At 37.2% G+C, this 22352-nt stretch overlaps 1 protein-coding gene across 1 annotated transcript in view; it reads right to left on the reverse strand.

The window, feature by feature from the left end:
• The window catches only part of ANKS1B (ankyrin repeat and sterile alpha motif domain containing 1B), a 1249898-nt gene that overhangs the window by 1058718 nt on the left and 168828 nt on the right, over window positions 1–22352 (reverse strand). Inside the window, exon 2 of the mRNA XM_031650180.1 lies at window positions 8729–8809. Within this exon, the coding sequence (XP_031506040.1) occupies window positions 8729–8809 (81 nt within the window). The remainder of the gene's footprint in view (window positions 1–8728; window positions 8810–22352) is intronic.

Consider the following 22352-nt stretch of genomic DNA (forward strand, 5'->3'; position numbering starts at 1 on the left):
GTGTTAAAACATATTTGTGAAACATAAAGTTGTATCTCTGATCAAGTACCTGTCAGTTTTACTGAGTTATAAGTAGAATAAAGTATTAATCAACAAATTATGATTAATCATTCTTATGATATATCCATACGTATCAAAAGTAATATGAACTAAATAGGCCACTTTCATCCAGGCTCATTAAGAACAATTTAAATTTCAGATATAATATCTAAATTAGAAGAGTAGTTAACATAGTGTAGTACCAACTTAGTATTTTTTATTGGTGCATAATAGTTGTATATATTTGGGGGATGCATGTAGTATTTTGATATATGCATACAATGTATAATGACTAAATCAGGATAACTGGGGTATCCATTGCCTCAAACGTTTATCTTTTCTTTGTGTTGGGAACATCACAATTTCTCTCTTCTAGCTATTTTGAACTATACAATATTGTTAACTTTAATCAGTCTACTATCAAACACTAGATATTATTCCTTCTAACTATATTTTTTAATTTTAATCAAATCTCTTCTCCCCCACCCCCCTTCCCTTCAAAGCCTCCTATAAACACCAATTAACTTTCTACTTCCATAAGATCTCCTTTTTTCAGCTCCCACACGTGAGTGAGAGCATGTGATGTTTGTCTTCCTGTGCCTGCCTCATTTCACTTAACATAATGATCTCACGTCCATCCATGTTGCTGCAAGTGACAGGATTTCATTCTTTTGTACAGTTGAATAATATTCTATTGTGTATATGTGCCATATTTACTTTATCCATTCACTCGTTAATAAGCAGGCTGATTCCACATCTTAGCTATTGGGAACAGTGCTGCAATAAACTGGGGAATGCAGATATCGCTTTTATACCCTGATTTTTTTTCTTTTTTTTTTTTTTGGAGATGTACCCAGCAGGGACATTGTGAAATCATATAGTAATTCTATTTTTAGTTTTTTAAGGAACCTCCACACTTGTCTTCCATTGTCATTGTACTAACTTCATTCCCATCAACAGTGTACCTGCATTCCCCTTTCTCTGCATCCTTGCCAGTAGCTATTATATTTGTATTTTCAGTAAAAACCATTTTAACTGAGGTGAGATGATACTGTGATTTTAATTTGCATTTCCCCAATGATTAGTGAGGTTGAGCATTTTTTCATATGCCTGTTGGTCATCTGTAAGTCTTCTTTTGAGAAATGTCTATAATCCTTTGCCTATTTTTAATGAAACTATTTGGTTTTTTGCTATTGAGTTTTTTAGTTCCTTATACATTCTGGCTATTAATCTGTTGCTGGATAGATAGTTTTGAAATAATTTTTCCCCATTCTGTCGGTTGTTGAAGCTGGGAAAACTGGATAACCATATTCAGCAGAATGAAACTAGATCTCTGTGTCTCAACAAACACAAAAATTCAATGAAAACGGATTAAAGATTTACATCTAAGACCTAAAACTATGAAACTAGGAGATGAAAATATTGGGAAAACACCTCAGGACATTGGTCTGGACAAATAATTTTTGGGTAAAACCTCAAAAACATAGGCAACTAATGCAAAAATAGACAAATGGGATTACATCAAGCTTAAAAGCTTCTACACAGTACTTTTTAAAATTATTATTTAGGTTGAGCCTTATAGCTTATTCTAAGGAATCCACAAATGAACACATGGTCTGTGCTTGGTTACCTGGCATGAAATATTCACTCATTGATTGACGAGCATTTGGGTTGGTTCCACGATTTTGCAGTTGTGAATTTTGCTGCTATAAACATGCATGTGCAAGTAAATTTACTAATGTAACCAAATACTACCTGGACCCCCATAACTTACTGAAAAATTAAAATTAAAAAAATATATATTCATTGGGACTGTGAAAAAAAGAAATATTGTTATGTTGCTAATCAATATCTGTAGAATAGCAAGCAGCAAAATAATCCCTATGTATTAAATGTAAAGTAGCATTTTCTGATATCCAGCATTTGACAAATAACAGATACTCTAAAATCCTAAAGTAATTGTGATTGACAAGAACATAGAAAAAAATATTTTAGAAAATGGAAATGGAAATGGAATAATACTTTCCATTTCCCAGGAACAAAGTAAAACATCAAATTAAATTTAATAACATCCAATGTAAATAACTGCAATAGTTTGCAGCTTTAAGCTAATACATGTAAGTTCAGGTAAAAACAGGAATTCTAGAAGCACTGATTTTTGCTAGTACATTTAATTCACACCCATTTTCTGAAAGATATAAATACACATCTGATTAATAAAAAATGTATTTCAGTAAGCTCAGCATATGCTCTGAGCAAAATTAAATAAGTTGGGAAGAGTCAACCTTCAAATTTCTTTGCCTCAACAGCAAGATTCCCTGTAATTAAATCACAACCAAAGAAGTTTATTTCATACCATCCTCTTTTGCTTGTTGATTGAGTCCAAAGAATTTCAAAATAAATGCAAATCATCTACATATGGATGCAGAATTAACAACTAATGAAACTCTCAGATTTAATAAGGTCCTTTTGATTTCAGATTTTCTTGACACTTTTACTTCTCTCTAATGGGAATCAAGTTGCAGATGTGTTCAAGATGGTCAAAAGATTTCAGGACAATACATCCCATTTTCTAACTGAAGTTTCTTTACATATTGAATTCACTCTCATAGATTTCTAGATTACAGAGTGAATAAAGGCAAATTTTAACTAGTCTGTATCCTTATCCAGGAAAAAAATCAAGCTGACTAAAGATGCTTCTAGTTATTCAAAGAGCAACTTCAGAGACCAGATTATACAATTTTTAGAGGAGGTATGCCTCTTTTATTAGAAAACCTAAGAAAGATCAAATCAAAAATACAGATAGCTTATTATATGGATTCTAGATCCAATCTGATACCCAATTTGGATTACAGATAATGAGGTCTAGCATGCATTAAATACTTTAAAAGGTAGAAGAATAGAAAACACTTTATGTGTATATAAAACAATATATATATTTCAGAGATACAATAACGATTTGCTGATATTTTTAAAAACAGCATACAAGTATCACAATATACCAAATATAGTTTAATAACATTAAACTTAAGAAAATAAATAAAGGACTATCTGTTAGGTAGAGAAGAAAAACTGAATTAAAATATGAATATACAGGTTTAGTATAATCTCACAGGGATACGATTGTTACTAAAAATAAAGGATGAAGAGAGGAGAAAAGTCAGAAAAAAAGGAAAAGTAAAGGAAAAAAGGAAGGAGAGAACTAGGGAAAGAAGAGGAGAACAGGGAAAAAGGGATGAGAAGACGTGGGAGGCAGGGAAGGAAGGCAGGCAGGCAGGCAGGCAGGTAGTCTGGCCAGCCAATTGCTTTTCAGAATAGAATTAAGGGATTTGAATTTGTACTAGAAATACATGTGATGATGACTCCTCCATATTTTAAAAAGAGAAAGAGATACAAAGAAATAGGTCTCTACCCTATCTATGGAAATAATTTATAATACTTGCAGTAAATTTTGTTCTATTAACCATGGTTTTTTCCTATTATTTGATGGTAATAATTTTCTAATCTGTAATTACAAATAACCCAGGAAATCACCAGTAGTGTGCATTTTCCATTGTGTTCTGATCTGACTAATTGAAGATTAATTGCTCAATATGAAATAATGCATTTCAGGTACAAAATGCTGCTTCGTTTGTGGATTAACTAGCATTGATAAACAATGGCTCCCAATGAAAATGTACAAAATCAGAAAAACTGGTTTAATTTTCAGTATGAAGGCTTTAGATTATATGTTGGGGGTAGGGGGACAGTTTGGGCTCAAAGCAAAAGAATAAACTATATGACCCTGAAACATTATGCTGGCTCTATGATTCTATGAACTTTAGCCTACCAATCATGTTTATGGAAACAGTCTATAGCAGATGGATACAACAATAGCAACAAACGTGGAAATGATGTGTTTCTGTGCAGACTGCTAAGGCTTGCTTGGGAAGAATACAATATAATCATTGTCACTTACCTCTGCTAAGTGAGAACGCATATAAAAGAAACACCCTTCTTCTCTGGTTCTGAGATACATTCTGTGACACTATTTTCTCCTTCAAATATCTTTTAAACCAATATTAAAATTAGCATTCCATGTAAACATACGACAAATGATTATGGGAGGCAGGCCAGAAATATATAATGTGACAGAGAAGAGCCAGGGAGAGTTTAACAACAAAGGGGAGATAATGCAGAGAACTGGTAAAAGCATAGACTCAGAACCAGAACACTTAAGCTCTAGACACAACCCCACTTTAATATCTACGTGGCCATTAAGTCACTTATCTAAATGGGCATTGTTTCTCCATCTATAAAATGAGGGAGGTGAGAGGTGTCAGGTAGAATAAGTGATCTCTAATTGCACAAGTTCATAGATAATTTAAACATGCAAAATCAGGAAACATATACTGTATATGAAAATCCCAATTTCAGAACTGTAGCATCATAGTGCATAACTGAGCCATAAATAATACCAACACAGTGTATCATTCAATGTTATAATTGTAAGGAACAATGGAGAACATCGAGCCAATCTATTCAAGCTATTGAACTGAGGCCTAGAGATGTTACATAAATGGTTCAAGATCATACAACTAGCAGAGCTGGGGAGATGGGGTTAGAATTTTCCTGCTTTTTCCAATGCCTATAGGATGACACCGAGTGAAATCTTACTAGAATTAAAAAGAAAAGATAAATGAGACCTTTCAGATAAAAGCACAGATATATAATTCCCATAGACTATCTGTAATTAAAGGGATCTTAAAAGATACCTAATCAAGTTATCTGTTTGTGAGACTCTTAATGATTGCTATTCAATTTGCTTAAATTATCTTCACTTTCTAAATTGCCAAAAAAAACAAAACTTATGTCATGGGTCACAGAAAAAAACATATCTCAATAGTTAGAACTTCATAGACTTATCACGTATAAATCAGTATTTATTAAATACTTCACTGAAAATCCAGGAGGGATATGAATGCTAATCCATTTTGGGACAATATTATTTTGAGAAGTGCTTACTTACCAATGCCAATCTGAGAAGAACAAGAAAAGCAGTATGCCTCAAATGAAAGGTCAGGCCCGATACATCCCTGCCCATTAGATGTAATAGAATTTATCTTCCCAATTGGAACTAAAAAATTTGATAGCGGCCTGAATCCATAATTCAGATAGCCAAGAAGCCATCAGGATTATATTACTTGGGCTGATTTGTCTTTGTTCCTGATGACTCAGGTAAAAAAAGAATAAATAACAATATCCTCCATTAAAATATTTAGATATCTGGACATACTTTCCATTCTATAAAGGAACAGAAAAAAAAGATCTGGCAAAATAGTTCTAAATGAGATGATATAAGACAATATAGAATAGGAACTGAATAAAAATAAATATAATTTGGGAATTCCAATACTAAAAATTTAAATAATGAAACATAAAGTTTATAATAGTTTGTGTAACTCTGGTGATTCTCTAAACAGACTGATAGCATTAAATTTATACATTTTAAGAGGAAAATGTCATAGTGATCAATAATGCCAAAAAAATAAATTTCTTGCAGTAAGAGCTTTATGACCACCAAGCCTAAGATTAAGTATGAAGAAGACCCTTGAATCTCCATTCACAGAAAAAGAGAAATGTTAGGTGAAAAAACAAAAAGTAACTAGCATTTACTTTTTAAAAAATAATTTCAACTTTTATTTTAGATATGTGCAACTTTTATTTTAGATTCAGGGGATACCTGGGTATATTGTATGATGCTGAGGTTTGGGATACAATTTATCCCATCACCCTGATACTGAGGATAGTACCCAATAGTTTTTCAACCCTCCCTACCCCCTCTAATGCTCTCCAGTTTCTATCGTTGCCATCTTCATGTCCACAAGTAGCCAGTGTTACATTCCCACTTGTAAGTGAGAACATGTAGTATTTGATTTCCTATTCCTCCATTAATTCACTTAGAATAATAGCTTCCAGCTGCATCCATGTTGTTGCAAAGGATACAATTTCATTCTTTTCATGGCTGCACAGTATTCCATGGTGCATATGTACTGCATTTTCTTTATCTAATCCACCACTGATGGGTACTTCAATTGATTCCATGTCTTTGCTATTGTGAATAGTGCTGCAATGAGCATGCAAGTGCATGTGTCTTTGTGATAGAACAATTTATTTTCTTTTGGATTTATACCCTGTAATGGGAATGCTGGGTTGAATGGTAGTTCTGTTTTAAGTTCTTTAAGAAATCTCCAAACTGCTTTCCAGAGACTGAACTAAGTTTTACATTCCCACCAACAGTAAATAAGCACTCTCTTTACTCTACAAAAGATGCCAACAGTTGTCATTTTTTGACTTTTTAATAATAGCTATTCTGACTGGTGTGAAATCGTTTCTCTGTGGTTCTGATTTGCATTTCTCTGGCAATTAGTGATGTTGAGCATTTTTTTCATACACTTTTTGGCCACTTGTATATGTTCTTGTAAGAAGTGTCCATGTCTTCTGAGTAGTTTTTAATGGGATTATTTGGTTTTTGCTTGTTGAATTTTTTAAATTCCTTATAGATCCTGAATATTCAGCCTTTGGTAGATGCATAGTTTATGAATATTTTCTCCCATTCTACAGTTTGTTTACTCTGTTGATAGTTTCTCTTGCTGTGCAGCTCTTTAGTTTAATGAAATTAGGTCCTACTCGTCTTATTTATTTATTTATTTATTTATTTATTTATTTTTGAGACAGAGTCTCACTCTGTCGCCCAGGCTGGAGTGCAGTGGTGCGATCTCTGCTCACTGCAACCTCTGCCTCCAGGGTTCAAGCAATTATCCTGCCTCAGCCTCCCGAGTAGCTGGGACTACAAGCACATACCACCAAGCCCAGCTAATTTTTGTAATTTTAATAGAGACAGGGTTTTGCCACGATGGTAAGGCTGGTCTCAAACTTCTGACCTCAAGCTATCCACCTGCTTCGGCCTCCCAAAATGCTGGGATTACAGGCGTGAGCCACCACACCTGGCTTCAAATTTTTTTTTTGTTGCAATTGCTTTTGAAGTCTCTATCATGAAATCTTTGTCCAGTCCTATATCCAGAATGGTGTTTCCAAGGTTTTCCTCTAAGATTCTTAAGTTTGAGATCTTACCTTTAAATCTTTAATCCACCTTGAGTTAATTTTTGTATATGGTGAAAGGCAAGGGTTCAGTTCCATTCCTCTGCATATGGTTAACCAGTTATCCTAGCACTATTTATTGAAAAGGGAGTCCTTTCTCCATTGCTTATTTTTTATCGATTTTGTTGAAGACCAGATGGCTATAGGTATACGGTTTATTTCTGGGTTCTCTAACCCGTTCGTTGGTCTATGTATCTGTTTTCATCCCACTACCATGCTGTTTTAGTTACTGTAGCCTTATGGAATACTTTGAAATCTGCTATCATGATGCCTCTGGCTTTGTTCTTTTTGCTTAGGATTGCTTTGGCATTTGAGCTCTTTTTTTAATTCAAAATGAATTTTAGAATAGTTTCTTCCTAGTTCTGTGAAAAGTGACATTAGTAATTTGATAGGAATAGTACGGAATCTGCAGATTGTAACTAGTATTTTTAAAGCAGTAATTACCACATCTAAAAACTAAAGTGAGGGCCAAGCACGGTAGCTCACAACCGTCACTTTGGGAGGCCAAGGCAGGTGGATCACGAGGTCAGGAGTTCTAGACCAGCCTGACCAACACGGTAAAACCCCATATCTACTAAAAATACAAAAATTGGCCAGGTGTGGTGATGGGCACCCGTAATCCCAGCTACTCAGGAGGTTAAGGCAGGAGAATCATTTGAACCCAGGAGGCGGAGGTTGCAGTGAGCCAAGATCATGACACTGCACTGCAGCCTAGGCAACGGAGTGAGACTCTGTCTCAAAAAAAAAAAAAAAAAAAAACATGAAATGAAATGATACAGATCTGGGAAAACTAACTTGGTCATTCACACAAAGGGAAAACAGAGACGAGGGGGAGATAGAGGAATAGGGTCATTTTTCTTCTGTAGGGGAGGACAGAACATATGAATCATTTGGAGGACTCATCACACTTTAACTCTGTCACTAAACCATTAGGATACCTAGCTAAAATACTGGAAATAGAGGTTGTTATGACTACACATTCTTTCACTCTCCATAATGTATAGTATTACATTATTTGAAGCATAGTTTTACACATTAAAAAAATTTAGGGTTGCGAAATCTAAAACTAGAAAGATAATCGTGAATGACAAAGATAAAACATTTTAGCTAAATAAGGATTTTGAAGTGGTTCATATAAGTGACTAAGGCTCAGAATAGTGGGAGTCTGCTAAGATTGCACTCCTAGTAAACTCCCATGTTGGGTGAATACAAGGAGACACCAAAAAAGGTAGAGGGGTGTTATCAAGTGGTTTTATCCCATTCTCTCCCCAAAGCTACACATGACTGGCATGGTCCTGTCAATTTTTCCATTCTCCCAGTGTGACAGTTGAGTATTTTACAGCATTTCTTTCAGCTTACACTCTGCACACAATTATACTCAGCAACATTTCTACCAAGTCTGACTTGTCAGTATTGTCACCTGGTCCCTTTCCAAATTCATCTAAGCCCATTGGACTCATGGAAACATGAGAAAGGTATCATCACACATAATTAACTTCATCACATGTAACTAAATACACACGATTCCGTCCAAATAAGTGGCACTTACTTATGTCCATTTAAGGCTGCATGGTGTAAAGCAGTGTAACCCGAACTGTCTGTGCAGTTCACATTGGGGCCTCGCCAGATGCTGCAAATAAAGCACAAGCGCAGAGTTAACAGTGAAGCAGGATCTTGCCTTGAAAAACAAAAAGAAGCCTGGTAGCCCCACAGCCAGCAGCAAGTTGCAGATAAAAATTTTAGCCATGTGGAAAATGATTGCCATTTTCCATGAATTCCCCTCAGAACATCAACTTCATTTACTTGATAAAGGGAAACTAATAGAGAATGCAACTATTAATATCTTCAGAAATTATTAACAAATGTGTGTCCATGGTCGTGCATTGAAGTCTGGATCCAAAAATTCCCTATTACTTTCTATCATTACTTAAATATTAGAGGCAACTAACATTCAGCTACTATATTCCATTCCAAAGAATAAAGATTTATGAGACCTGCCTCATGCCTGTTAACACACTCCTTCTGAGGTGGCAGTGATTTATATAAGTTATAAGATATTTTTCCATTGTGGGAAGGATATAAAGTCTTTTTGCTGTTCTATTGCAACCAAGAAAATGTAATCAATATTTCATACTTGAAAATAAAATGGAAGATTTGGACTGCTGTAAACCATGAGAAGATCCTAACAATTTTGCAGTCATCATTGATTTTACTATGCAATATATTCTGGAGATAACATGTAATTATATAAAAAAGTCTTTTTTTTTTTGATAACTACAATTAAGGAAACTCTTTTTAACTTTTGGAAAATAAGGCACTGAAAGACACTTTTCCGAAAATAGAACAAAAAAAATTGCTTTATCTGATGGTCACAGTGATATCAAAACTATCAAAGATAATATCTAATGATAAACTAGTTCACACATTCACAAAACATTTACTGTACACCAATTGTATGTCACATATTGAGCTAGGCACTGGGAGCACAAAATCATAACTCAAGGTCCTTCTTTACAAGAACATAGTGTAATGGAAAAGATAGACACACAAACTAATAATTACAAAGTAGTAAGATAATCGAGGTACCAGAGAGCACACAGGCATCTCTGAAAAGAGGATGAATGGCTATTCCAAACAAGGGGTCGTGGCAGCGTTAAACTAAGGTGGCTCAATGAAAATGAATAGAATGTGCTTATTTGACAGTTAATTAAAAGAAGAATTAATAAAACACATGGATCAATTGGAAGAAGGTGGGAAACTGGAAGCAGTAGTCTAGAGATGACTCAGACTTTAGGCTTACATGACTAGAAAAAATTACAATATTAACTAAGATGTGAAATGAAAAAAAGAGCAAAATCTTCTGCAGGGAGGACAACGAAGGATGCAGAGAAAACAATGACTCCTAGTTTGCAGACGTTAAATTTTAAGTATCTGACTTACTTATATAGGTTAAATGCAATCCCTATCAAAATCCCAAAGGCATTCTTTAAGAAATTGAAAAAAACTTCTAAAATTCATATGAAACCATAAGAGACCCCAAATAGCCAAAACAATTCTGAGAAAGAAAAACAAAGTTGTAGGCCAGGCTCAGTGGCTCATGCCTATAATCCCAGCACTCTGGGAGGTTGAGGAGGGAGGTTCACTTAAGCTCACTACTTTGAGACCAGCCTTGGCAACATAGTGAGACTCCATGTCTGCTAAAAATAAAGAATTAAAAAAATTAGTCAGTTGTGGTGGTGCACACTTGTGGTCCCAGATACTCAGGAGGCTGAGGCAGGAGGGCTGCTTCAGCCTGGGAGGTCGAGGCTGCAGTGAACCACAATCATGCCACTGCACTCCAGCCTGGGCAACAGAGCAAGACCCTGCCACCACCCCACCCCCAACAAAAAAAAGAAAGAAAAAAAAATTGGAGGCATCACACTTCCAGATTCCAAATTTAAGGGATATATATATACAACAAAATATTATTCAGCCCTAAAAAAGAATTATATCTAACCATTTTCTATGACATGGATGACCCTGGAAGACATTATGCTAAGTGAAATAAGCCAGACACAAAAAGAAAAATATTGCCTGAAAATATATGAAATCTGAAAAAAAAAATCAAATATACAGAGATAGAGAACAAAAGATTGGTAGGGGGAGTAGAACGGGAGAAATAAATGTCAAAGGATACAAAGTAGCAGATATGTAGGATAAACAACTGTAGAGTTCTAAAGTACAACGTGAAGACTACAGGTACTAAAATTGTACTATATACGGGATTTCAGCTACATGAGTAGATTTTAGCTGCTCTTGCCACAAAAACAAAAAATAAAGGGTAACTCTGTGAGAGATGGATATTTTCATTTGTTTCACTGTAGTAAACTTTTTTTTTTTTGCTATCTATATGTATCCCATAACATGTGTATACCACAAATATACACGATATAATTTATTTTTTAAAATACTACAATGAGATGCTACTATATAACTATCAGAATTGTTATGTTTAAAAAGACGTCATAAACCTATATTGACAAGGATGTAGATCAACCAGAGTTCACACACACACTGCTAATAGGCACGTAAAATAGTACAACCACTTAGTGAAACAATTTGGCAGTTTCTTAAAAAGTTATGTACAAATACCATACATACCATCAAATCATACCATACAAATAACATACAAATACCATACAATCCAATCATTCCATTCTAGGTATTTAGTCAAGAGAAATGAAAGCACATGTCCATATAAAGATTTGTACATTTAATATTAATAACAGCTCTATAGGTAATAGTCTAAAACAGAGACAATCCAAATGTCCATTAGCTGGTAAACAGACAAATTGTGATACATCCATACAATGGAAATAAAAAGAATTAAATACTCAGAAAAAAAAAAAGGAATTAAATACTACAGCATTGGTTGAAAATCTAAATCAATTAGATTCTCAGAACAGCAGAGCGGCTGCCCTTTGATTCTCAGAACAGCAGAGTGGCTGCCCTTCAATCACCCCAGCAGAAAGGGAGACATCCTTGGGCACAGATAAAATGCATGATCTCTGGACTAGACCCCTGATTTGTAGCCTTCATCAACTTCTGTGATGTAAATACTTCAACTTAACTCAGTAATAGGAAGAGATGCTAACAACTGCATTTCACAAGCAGACACAAGCCAATCCAGCACACCACTGAAAGGCTTACAACCAACAAGTCCTAACACTATGAACTCAGAGCTTCCCATGAGTTTTTGAAAACTTCCACTCTCAAATATGAACAAATAACCAAAGACATCCAATCACTTGAGGAAAGCCTTTACTATTAACGAAGCGAAAACAAAAAATTAGGAACAAACTATAGAAAAAAAGAAACCTAGAGAAAATTTGGACTATGCATGGAGAAGAAATTTCAAAAATAGTTATCATTAATACCATCTCAGTATCAGAAAAGATAATGAATGTAAGAACAATGAAATAAAAAAGAAAATCAGAGATTGGGAGGCCGAGACGGGCGGATCACGAGGTCAGAAGATCGAGACCATCCTGGCTAACACGGTGAAACCCCGTCTCTACTAAAAAATAAAAAAAAAAAATTAGCCGGGCGAGGTGGCGGGCGCCTGTAGTCCCAGCTACTTGGGAGGCTGAGGCAGGAGAATGGCGGGAACCCGGGAGGCGGAGTGTGCAGAGGGGAGACCCCCCCCCCCCACACCCCCGCGGGAGAGAGAGAGACACCCCCTCTCAAAAAAAAAAAAAAAAAAAAAAAAATCAGTAGAAGAATTAAAAATCAAGCTGATAAGGCCAGGCACGGTGGCTCACGCCTGTAATCAGAGCACTTTGAAAGGCTGAGGTGGGCAGATGCCTGGGATCAGGGTTCGAGACAACCCTGGTCAACATAGTGAAACTCCATCTCTACCAAAAATACAAAAATTAGCCAGGTGTGGTGGTACATGCCTGCAGTCCCAGCTACTTGGGAGGGTGAGGCAGGACAATCGACTGAACCCGGGAGACAGAGGTTGAAGTGAGTCAAGATCACACCACTGCACTCCAGCCTGGGTGACAGAACGAGACTCTGTCTCAAAAACAAATAAAAAGTAAAAAATAAAGCTCATGAAGTATCTCAGATACTTAGAAAAAAAAAGGCAAAGATACAGACAAATAGAAGGGAAATCATAAGAAAAGTAGGATACTCATTTAGCAGTTCCAATATTGAAAAATAGAGGTTCTTAAAATCAAAACACAGAAAACAGCAGAATGAAAACAATGAAAGATATTTTAAAAATTATCAGAACTTTAGGACATTAATTTACAAAATAAAATATACATGGGCCAGTCACGGTGGCTCACGCCTGTAATCCCAACACTTTGGGAGACCGAGGTCGGTGGATCACCTAAGGTCAGGAGTTTGAGATGAGCCTGGCCGACATGGTGAAGCCTTGTTTCCACTAAAAATACAATAATTAGCCAAGCATGGTGGTGCATGCCTGTAGTCCCAGCTACTCGGGAGGCTGAGGCAAGAGAAATGCTTGAGCCCGGGACGCAGAGGTTGCAGTGAGGCTAGATCATGCCAGTGCACTCCAGCCTGGGCAACAGAGTAAGATTCTGTCTCAAAAAAAAAAAGTACCTGGATAGCTTTGACAAAAATTTAAAAAAAAAAAAAAAAAAGACAAAGAAATAACTGAAGTGAGTCCAATATGGTCTTTTAAATTTCAACTAAACAAATTCCTAAAACATCCATCCAGGGCTATTCTCTTAATTTATTTTCCTCTTTCAACTCTAGTTACACTAACAACTCTTCACTACCCAGGAAACCTAGAATGAAGAGAAATTATTCATACCTGTTACTTCTACTTCAATCTGCAACCTTCAGTTATCAACCTACACTCTCCAAGCTCTTACTATGACCGAGAAAATACAAGTCCAAGAATCGACTGAAAAAATGAATAAAATATCATCTCTTCCTCCAAAGCGCTGAAAATCTATTAGAGAAAAATATATACAGATAAATTACAATACAAGCAGTGACCATAGTGCCTACAGCACAGAAAACACCTAATAATTGTTTGTTATCAATCTTCTTCTTGTTCTTATAAAATAAATGTTACAATACAAAAATCTTTAACTCCCTAAATTAATCCATCTGTTTAAGACAACTCCAACAAAAATCTCTATGGAGTATTTTAGGGAAAACTCAACTAAAAGTTCTAAATTTGATCTAGAAGAATTTACAGGAAAAAGAAATTGTGAAACAAGAAGTAATAATGGGATCTATATACTACCAATTATGAAAGCGTATCATAAAACAATACCAAAAAATTTTGGTCTAGCACCAGAATAGAGAGATCAATGAATATAAGAGAAGCCCTAGAAACAAGTCAGTCATACATATAGGAATAAAGTTGACATCTGAAAGAGGCACAAAAAAAAAAAAAAAAAAAAAGGAAAACATCATTCAATAAATAGTCCCAGGAAATATGTTTTAATTACTGGGCAGGAAAAAATATTTTCAATTCCCTACCCCACACCATTTAGCAAAATTTCATACACATGATTTGTCCTTGACTTCTCAAACATCATTCCTAACCTCTTTTTCTCACACACCCTGTTCCAACCACACAGGCCTCCTTAAAAATATAAGTATGCTTGCACCTTATGACTGTTGCATTTGAAATTCTCTCTGCCTAGAAAGTTTTTTCCTCAATCATATGGCTCAATCGTTCTGCTCAAATGTCACCTCTTCAGAAACTCTCTCGCTAATTATTCAGTCAAAAATAGCACCCTATCATCATTCTCTTTCCTCTCAGTTATGGGACTTATCACCATCTGGCATTATATTATTTATTTATATGCTAACTGTCTGTCTCCCCACTAGAATGAAAGCTCCACCACACTATCTTTGGGTCTTAAAACAGTGACTGGAATATTGTAGGTTCCCAGTAAATATTTGTTAAATGAAATATAAAAATGTTGAATACATATATGAAAAATGTCCACCTCATTGGCAATCAAAGAAAGCAAAAAAACACCCATACCATTAAATATTTCTTCATCAAACTGGAAAAAAAGTCAGTAATATTCAGTAATGGTTAGGATGCAGAGCTTATAATAAGCTGGTGGTGAAAATGTAAATTGGTACAATTTTTCTGGAAGGCAATTTGACAATACGTATTTAAAAACTTTCGAGAGGGCGGAGCAAGATGGCCGAATAGGAACAGCTCCAGTCTCCAACTCCCAGCACCAGCGACACAGAAGACCAGTGATTTCTGCATTTTCAGCTGAGTACTGGGTTCATCTCACGGGAGTGCGGACTGATCGTTGCTGGTCAGCTGCTGCAGCCCGACCAGCTGAGCTGAAGCAGAGTGACGCCGCTCACCTGGGAGGCGCAAGGGGAAGGGAATCCCTTTTCCTAGCCAGAACTGAGACACTGTACCTGGAAAATCGGGTAACTCCACCCCAATATTGCGCTTTTAAGCAAACAGGCACACCAGGAGATCATATCCCACACACCTGGCCGGGAGGGTCCCACGCCCGCGGGCCTCCCTCATTGCTAACACAGCAGTCTGTGATCTACCCGGCAAGGCAGCAGGGAGGCTGGGGAGGGGAAGCCCGCCATTGCTGAGCTTAAGTGGTGGCTCGGCTGTAGGGGAAATACTCCAACTGGGTGGAGCTCACAGCAGCTCAGGGGAAACCTGCCTGTCTCTGTGGAGCTCCACCTCTGGGGACAGGGCACAGCTACACAACAACAACAGCAACAGCAACAAAGCAGCAGAGCCTCTGCAGGCGGGCCATAGCGACTCTGTCTGACAGCTGAAAGGCGGTCCTCTAACTGGAGGCTGAGATCTGAGAACGGACAGACTGCCTGCTCAAGTGGGTCCCTGACCCCTGAGTAGCCTAACTGGGAGACATCCCCCATAGGGGCAGTCCTGACACCCACACCTCACAGATTGGGTACACCTAGGAGAGCTTCAACAGAATCAGACAGGTACACTCGCTGTTTGAAATATGTATCTTCTGCAGCTGCTGCTGATACCCAGCAACAGGGTCTGGGTGGACTAAGCAATCTCCAACAGACCTACAGCTGAGGTCCTGACTGTTAGAAGGAAAACTATCAAACAGGAAGGACACCTACATAAAACCCATCAGTACATCACCATCATCAAAGACCAGAGGCAGATAAAACCACAAAGATGGGGAAAAAGCAGGCAGAAAACTGGAAATTCAAAAATAAAGGCGCATCTCCCGGCAAAGGGCGCAGCTCATAATAACAACGGATCAAAGCTGGACCGGAGAATGGCTTTGATGAGATGAGAGAAGAGCTTCAGTCCATCAAATTTCTCAGAGCTAAAGGAGGAATTACGTACCGCTTGAAGCCAAAATGCTTGAAAAAAAGTGGAAGAATTGACGGCTAGAGTAATTAATGCAGAAGGTCATAAACGGAAATGAAGGATGAAAACCCTTGACACGAAATCGTGACAAATGCGCGAAGCTTCAGTAACGACTTCGATCAACTGGAAGAAAGAGTTTATCAGCGATTGAGGATCAAATGAATGAAATGAAGCTGAGAAGAGAAACCAAAGAAAAAGAAGAAAAAAGTAGACAAAGCCGCCGAAGTGTAGGATTATGTAAAAAGGGTAAATCTACGTCTGATTAGGGTTTTACAGAAAGTGAGGGAAAATGGAACCAAGTTGGAAAAGCACTCTTCAGGATATCATCAGGAGAACTTCTAACTGAAGCTGAGACAGGCCAACATTCAAATCCAGGAAATACAGAGAGCATACAAAGATACTCCTCCGAAGAGCAACTCAAGACACATAATTGCTGAATTCATAAGTTGGAAATGAAGGAGAAAAATCTAAGGGGCAGCCAGAGAAAGGTCGGGTTACCCACAAGAGCCCATCAGACTGCGGCAGATCTCTCGGCAGAAACTCTCAAGCAGAAGAGAGTGGGGGCCAATATTCAACATTCTTAGAAAAGAATTTAAACCGGAATTTCATCCAAGCCAAACTAAGGTTTTATAAGTGAAGGAGAAATAAAATCCTTTACAGATAAGCAAATGCTTAGATTTGTCCGCCCTGGGCCTTTACAAGAGAGACTGGAAAGGAAGCACTAAATGGAAAGAACAGCGGTACAATAATTTGCAAAAACAACCTGCGAAATGTAAAGAGACCATCGAGGCTAGGAAGAAACTGCATCAACTAACGAGCAAAATAACCAGTTAATATCATAATAGCGGGATCAAGTTCCACACCGCAACAATGCAACCTTAAATGTAAATGGACTAAAATGCTCGAATTAAAAAGACACAGACTGGCAAACTGGATGAAATTCGAAGACCATCAGTCTGCTGTATTCAGGAGACCCATCTCACACTTTAGAGACATACATGAGCTCAAAATAAAGGGATGGAGGGAAGATTTTCAACAAATGGAGAACAAAAGCAAGAGGTTGCAATCTAGTCTCACAATCTAAGAAACAGACTTTAAACCATCCAAAAGATCCAAAAGGAACAAAGAGGCCATTACATGGCTGGTAAAGGGATCAATTCAACAGGAAGAGCTAACTATCACAAATATATACCCAATACAGGGAGCACCCAGATTCATAAAAGCAAGTCCTTAGAGACTTACAAAGAGACTGGGAACTCCCATACAATAATAATGGGAACTTCAACCTCCACTGTCAACATTAGACAAATCAACAAACAGAAAGTTAACAAGGATATCCAGGAATTGAACTCATCTCTGCATGAGCAGGCCTAATAGACATCTATAAGAACTCTCACCCAAAATCAACAGAATATACATTCTTCTCTTTCCCATCGTACTTACTCCCAAAATTGACCATATAATTGGAGTAAAGCACTCCCAGCAAATGTACAAAAGAACAGAATTATAAAAACTGTCTCTCAGACCACAGTGCAATCAAACTAGAACTCAAGGACTAAGAAACTCGAAATCAAAACCGCTCAACTACATGGAAACTGAACAACCTGCTCCTGAATGACTACTGGGTACATAACAGAATGAAGGCAGAAATAAAGATGTTCTTTGAAACCAATGAAGGAACAAGATACAACATACCAGAATCTCTGGGACATTTAAAGCAGTGTGTGGGGAATTTATAGCACTAAATGCCCAAGAGAAAGCAGGAAAAGATAAAGGTGGCAGCTCTAACATGTAATTAAAGAACTAGAAGCAAAAGAGCAAACACATTCAAAGCTAGCAGAAGGCAAAATACTTCAAGATAAGGCAGAATGGGGAGATAGAGACACGAAACCCTCAAAAATCAATGAATCCAGGAGTTGGTTTTGAAAGATCAACAAAATTGACAGACCACTAGCAAGACTAATAAGAAAAAGAAAAGAATCAAATTGTAATTAAAAATGATAAAGGGATATAAACCCACAGAAATACAAAACTACCATCAGAGAATACTATAAACACCTCTGCTTAAATAACTGGAAAACCTAGAAAATGGATAATTTCCTGGACACTTACACTCTTCCAAGACTAGAAATAGGGAAGAAGTTGAATCCCTGAATAGACCAATAGTAGGCTCTGAAGTGGGGCAATAATTAATAGCCTACCAATACAGAGTCCAGGACAGATGGATTCACAGCTGAATTCACAGAATTTATAAGGAGGAGTTGGTACCAGAACTGCATCAAAACTATTCGATATTAGAAAAGAATCTCCCTAACTCATTTTCTGAGGCCAACATCATCCTGATACCCAAAAGCCTGGCAGAGACACAACAAAAAAGAATTTTAGACCAATATCCCTGATGATGAACATCGATGCGGAAATCTCAATGAAAATACTGGCAAACCGGTTCCAACGGCACATCAAAAGCTTATCCACCATGATCAAGTGGGCTTCATCCTGGGATGCAAAGGCTGGTTCAACATTCGCAAATCCAATAAACGCCAATCCAGCATATGGTAGAACCAAGACAAGAACCACATGATTATCTCAATAGATGCAGAAAGGCTTTTGACCAAATTCAACAGCCTTCATGCGCAAACACTCAATAAATTCGGTGTGATGGAGACATGCCTCAAAATAATAGAGCTATTTATGATAAACCCAGCCAATATCATACTGAATATGGGCAAAACTGGAAAAATTCCCTTTGAAAACTGGCACAAGACAGGGATGCCCTCTCTCACCACTCCTATTCAACATAGTGTTGGAAGTTCTGGCTTCGGCAATTAGGCAAGAGAAAGAAATCAGGGGTATTCCAGTTGGAAGAAGAAGTCAAATTGACCTGTTTGCAGATGACATGATTGTATATTTAGAAAAACCCCATTGTCTCAGTCAAAATCTCCTTAAGCTGATAGCAACTTCAGCAAAGTCTCAGGATACAAAATTAATGTGCAAAATGCAAGCATTCTTATACACCAATAACAGACAAACACAGAGCCAAATCATGAATGAGCCCATTCACAATTGCTTCAAAGGAATCAAATGCCTAGGAATCAACTTACAAAGGGATGTAAAAGGACCTCTTCAAGGAAGGCACAGAGCACTGCTAAATTATGAAATAAAAGAGGACACAAACAAATGGAAGAACATACCATGCTCATGGATGCGAATATTATCGTGAAAATGGCCATACTGCCCAAGGTATTATAGATTCATGATATGCATCCCCATCAAACACCAATGACTTTCTTCTGGGAATTGGAAAAAACTGCTTTTAAAAGTTCATATGGAACCAAAAAAGAGCCCGCATCTCCAGACAATCCTAAGTCAAAAGAACAAAGCTGGAGGCACCACGCTACCTGACTTCAAACTATACTACAAGGCTACAGTAGCAAAACAATAGCGGGTACTGGTGCCAAAACAGAGATATAGACCAAATGGAGACAGAACAAGAGTCCTCAAATAATACCACACATCTACAACCATCTGATCTTTGACAAACCTAGAAAAACAAGAAATGGGGAAAAGGATTCCCTATTTAATAAATGGTGCTGGGAAAATTGGCTAGCCATAAGTAGAAAGCTGAAACTGGATCCTTTCCTTACTCATATACGAAAATTAATTCAAAGATGGATTAGAACTTAAATGTTAGACCCTAATACCATAAAAATCCTAGAGGAAAACCTAGAGTGAGTACCATTCAGGACATAGGCATGGGCAAAAGACTTCATGTCTAAAACACCAAAAAGCAACAGCAGCAAAAAGCTAAAATTGACAAATGGGATCTAAGGTAAACTAAGAGCTTCTGCACAGCAAAAGAAACTACCATCAGAGTGAACAGGCAACATACAGAATGGGAGAAAATTTTTGCAATCTACTCATCTGACAAAAGGCTATCAGAACCTACAAAGAACTCAAACAAATTTACAAGAAAAAATAAACAACCCAAAAGTGGGCAAAGGATATGAACAGACATTTCTCAAAGACATTCATACAGCCAACAGACATGAAAAATGCTCATCATCACTGGCCATCTGAAATGCAAATCAAGACCACAATGAGATACCATCTCACACCAGTTAGAATGTGATCATTAAAAGTCCAGGAAACAACAGGTGCTGGAGGTGTGGAGAAATAGGAACACTTTACACTGTTGGTGGGATCGTAAAACTAGTTCAACCATTATGGAAAACAGTTATGGCGATTCCTCAGGATCTAGAACTAGATGGCACCATATGACCCAGCCATCCCATTACTGGGGATATACCCAAGGATTATAAATTATGCTGCTATAAAGGTACATGCACACGTATGTTTATTGCAGCACTATTCTAATAGCAAGACTTGGAATCAGCAAATGTCATCAGTGACAGATTGGATTAAGAAAATGTGGCACACACACCATGGAATACTATGCAGCCATAAAAGGATGAGTTTGCATCCTTTGGCAGGGACATGGATGCAGCTAGAGCGCCATCATTCTTAGCAAACTATCCTGAGAGACAGAAAACCAAACACGCATGTTCTCACTCATAGGTGGGAACTGAACAAGCGAGATCACTTGGACTCAGGAAGGGGAACATCACACACGGGGGCCCTGTATCATGGGGGAGGGAGGGGGAGGGATTGCATTGGGAGTTATACCTGATGTAAATGACGAGTTGATGGGTGCAACAGATAACATGGCACAAGTATACATATGTAACAAACCTGCATGTTATGCACATGTACCCTACAACTTAAAGTATAATAATAATAAATAAATTAAAAAAAAAAAAATCAAAACCAAAATAAAAAATAATAAATAAAAAAAAAAAAAAATAAAAAAAAAAAAATAAAAAATAAAAACTTTCATAGTGTGCAAAACTTGTTACCTAGAAATTCTCCTTAAGAGGAATTATTTTAAGAAAGTAATTAATAGTTTGTACAAATACTTAGCTATAAAAATATTTATCACAGAGAGTATTAAAAAGTAAAAATTATGGATTTTGATATATAATGCCACTTAGAATAGTTATTCTCTCTAGCAAAGAGAATTCTCTTTGTAGGAGAATCCTTCAGATTTCATACACTGCTTGCCTCCAAAGCTTGGTACGCATCTTTCTCTCTAGCCCTCTTATATGAGACCCACAGCATTAGTGTCTTATACGGCCCCAACAGCATATGGCTTGAGCTCCTACTGATCAGGTTTTTTTTTTTTTTTTTTTTTTTTAAGCTTATGTCAACCTCCCTGGGTTGAGAAAGTCTACCAACAGAATAGCCAGGGCTCCTAGAGAGGATGCAATTCTTCTTAGTTTTATACAATGGCTCAATATATGTGACAGATAAATGGATATTATGCATAAAATAAAAATCTCACAACAAAATGGAAAAATGGGATATTAATAGGCAATTCACAGAAAAGGAAATGTGAATGGCTAATAAATATTTGAAAATATAATTAACCTCACTGTGGCTAGCAAAGAGCAAAATAAAACAGTGGCTGCCTACTTTTCTACCATCAGATGAGCACAAATTTTTGAAGAAATCATTGATAACAAACAATGGAGGCAAATATGTGAACAGTCACTCTCACAGAATATTCATTGAAGTGTAAATTGCTACAACATTCTTGGAAAGTAACATGGCAATATATAATAAAATTTCAAACATGAATGCTCCTAGACCCAATGACTCTACTTTTCAGGATCGATACCTATGAAATAAAAATATTCATATGAAGACTACAGACACAAAAATATCCACTATAGAATTTTAATAGCATAAAAGAGAAAGGGTCTGGCATGGTGGCTCACGCCTGTAATCTCAGCACTTTGGGTGGCTGAGGCAAGCAGATCACCTGAGGTCAGGAGATCGAGACCAGCCTATCCAACATGGTGAAATTCTGTCTCTACTAAAAATACCAAAAATTAGCCAGGGGTAGCAGTGGGCGCTTGTAATCCCAGCACTTTGGGAGACTGGGACAGGTGGATTATTTGAGGTCAGGAGTTCAAAACCAGCCTGGCCAACATGGCAAAATCCCATCTCTACTCAAAATACAAAAATTAGCCAGGCATGGTGGTGTGTGCCTGTAATTCCAGCTACCCAAGAGGCTGAGGCATGAGAATCGCTTGAACCCAGGAGGCAGAGGTTGCAGTGAGCTGAAATTGGGCCACTCTACTCCAGCCTGGGTGGTAGAGTGAGACTCCATCTAAAATGCCCAGCAAAAAAAAAATTAAAAATTAACTAGTCCAATAGCTGAGAATGGGGCAAAAAAGGAAAAATTAAT

This window comes from Papio anubis, chromosome 9, assembly GCF_008728515.1.
Source record: "Papio anubis isolate 15944 chromosome 9, Panubis1.0, whole genome shotgun sequence".
NCBI classification, from domain to species: Eukaryota; Metazoa; Chordata; class Mammalia; order Primates; family Cercopithecidae; genus Papio; species Papio anubis.